The 419-nt window shown below is 49.9% G+C and overlaps 1 protein-coding gene across 1 annotated transcript in view; it reads right to left on the reverse strand.

The window, feature by feature from the left end:
* LOC121671135 (zonadhesin-like) overlaps positions 1-203 on the reverse strand; it is a 22549-nt gene extending 22346 nt beyond the window's left edge. The window contains exon 1 of the mRNA XM_042042380.1: positions 107-203. Within this exon, the coding sequence (XP_041898314.1) occupies positions 107-203 (97 nt within the window). The remainder of the gene's footprint in view (positions 1-106) is intronic.
* Between the last annotated feature and the right edge of the window lie 216 nt (positions 204-419).

Here is a 419-nt window from a genome sequence, read left to right on the forward strand (position 1 = left end):
TGGACTTTGCTTCCCCGTGCGGGACACGTGCACTTGGAGGAGCAGGTGTCGTCCGTCCAGAACTCAGAGCCCACGGGGTAGTGCTGCCCATTGTGCCAGCACCCACACTGCTGGCTGGGCACGCAGTGGTCATTGTAGAGCAGGTACCCACTGTCACACACACAGCCCTCCACGCACGGCAGGCTGCAGTTGTAGGGAGCCATTGGGTCCACACAGGTGGCAGGGCAGGCTGCAGCACAGGGCTCGTAGTGACTGTTGGATGGACAGGCCAATGCTGTGTAACAAAAGATAAATATATATATTAATATTTTTTAATTACTCAGTATTTGGGTTTGTTTAATATCATATTCTGATTTCTTTTGAAATGTTTGTGAATCTTGGGATTAGCAGCATTCTCAGGCATGTCTTTGTTGTCTTAC

The sequence above is a fragment of the Corvus kubaryi genome, unplaced genomic scaffold (assembly GCF_017639235.1).
Source record: "Corvus kubaryi isolate FWS band 111438036 unplaced genomic scaffold, C.kubaryi_AGA036_p1.0 37397, whole genome shotgun sequence".
NCBI classification, from domain to species: Eukaryota; Metazoa; Chordata; class Aves; order Passeriformes; family Corvidae; genus Corvus; species Corvus kubaryi.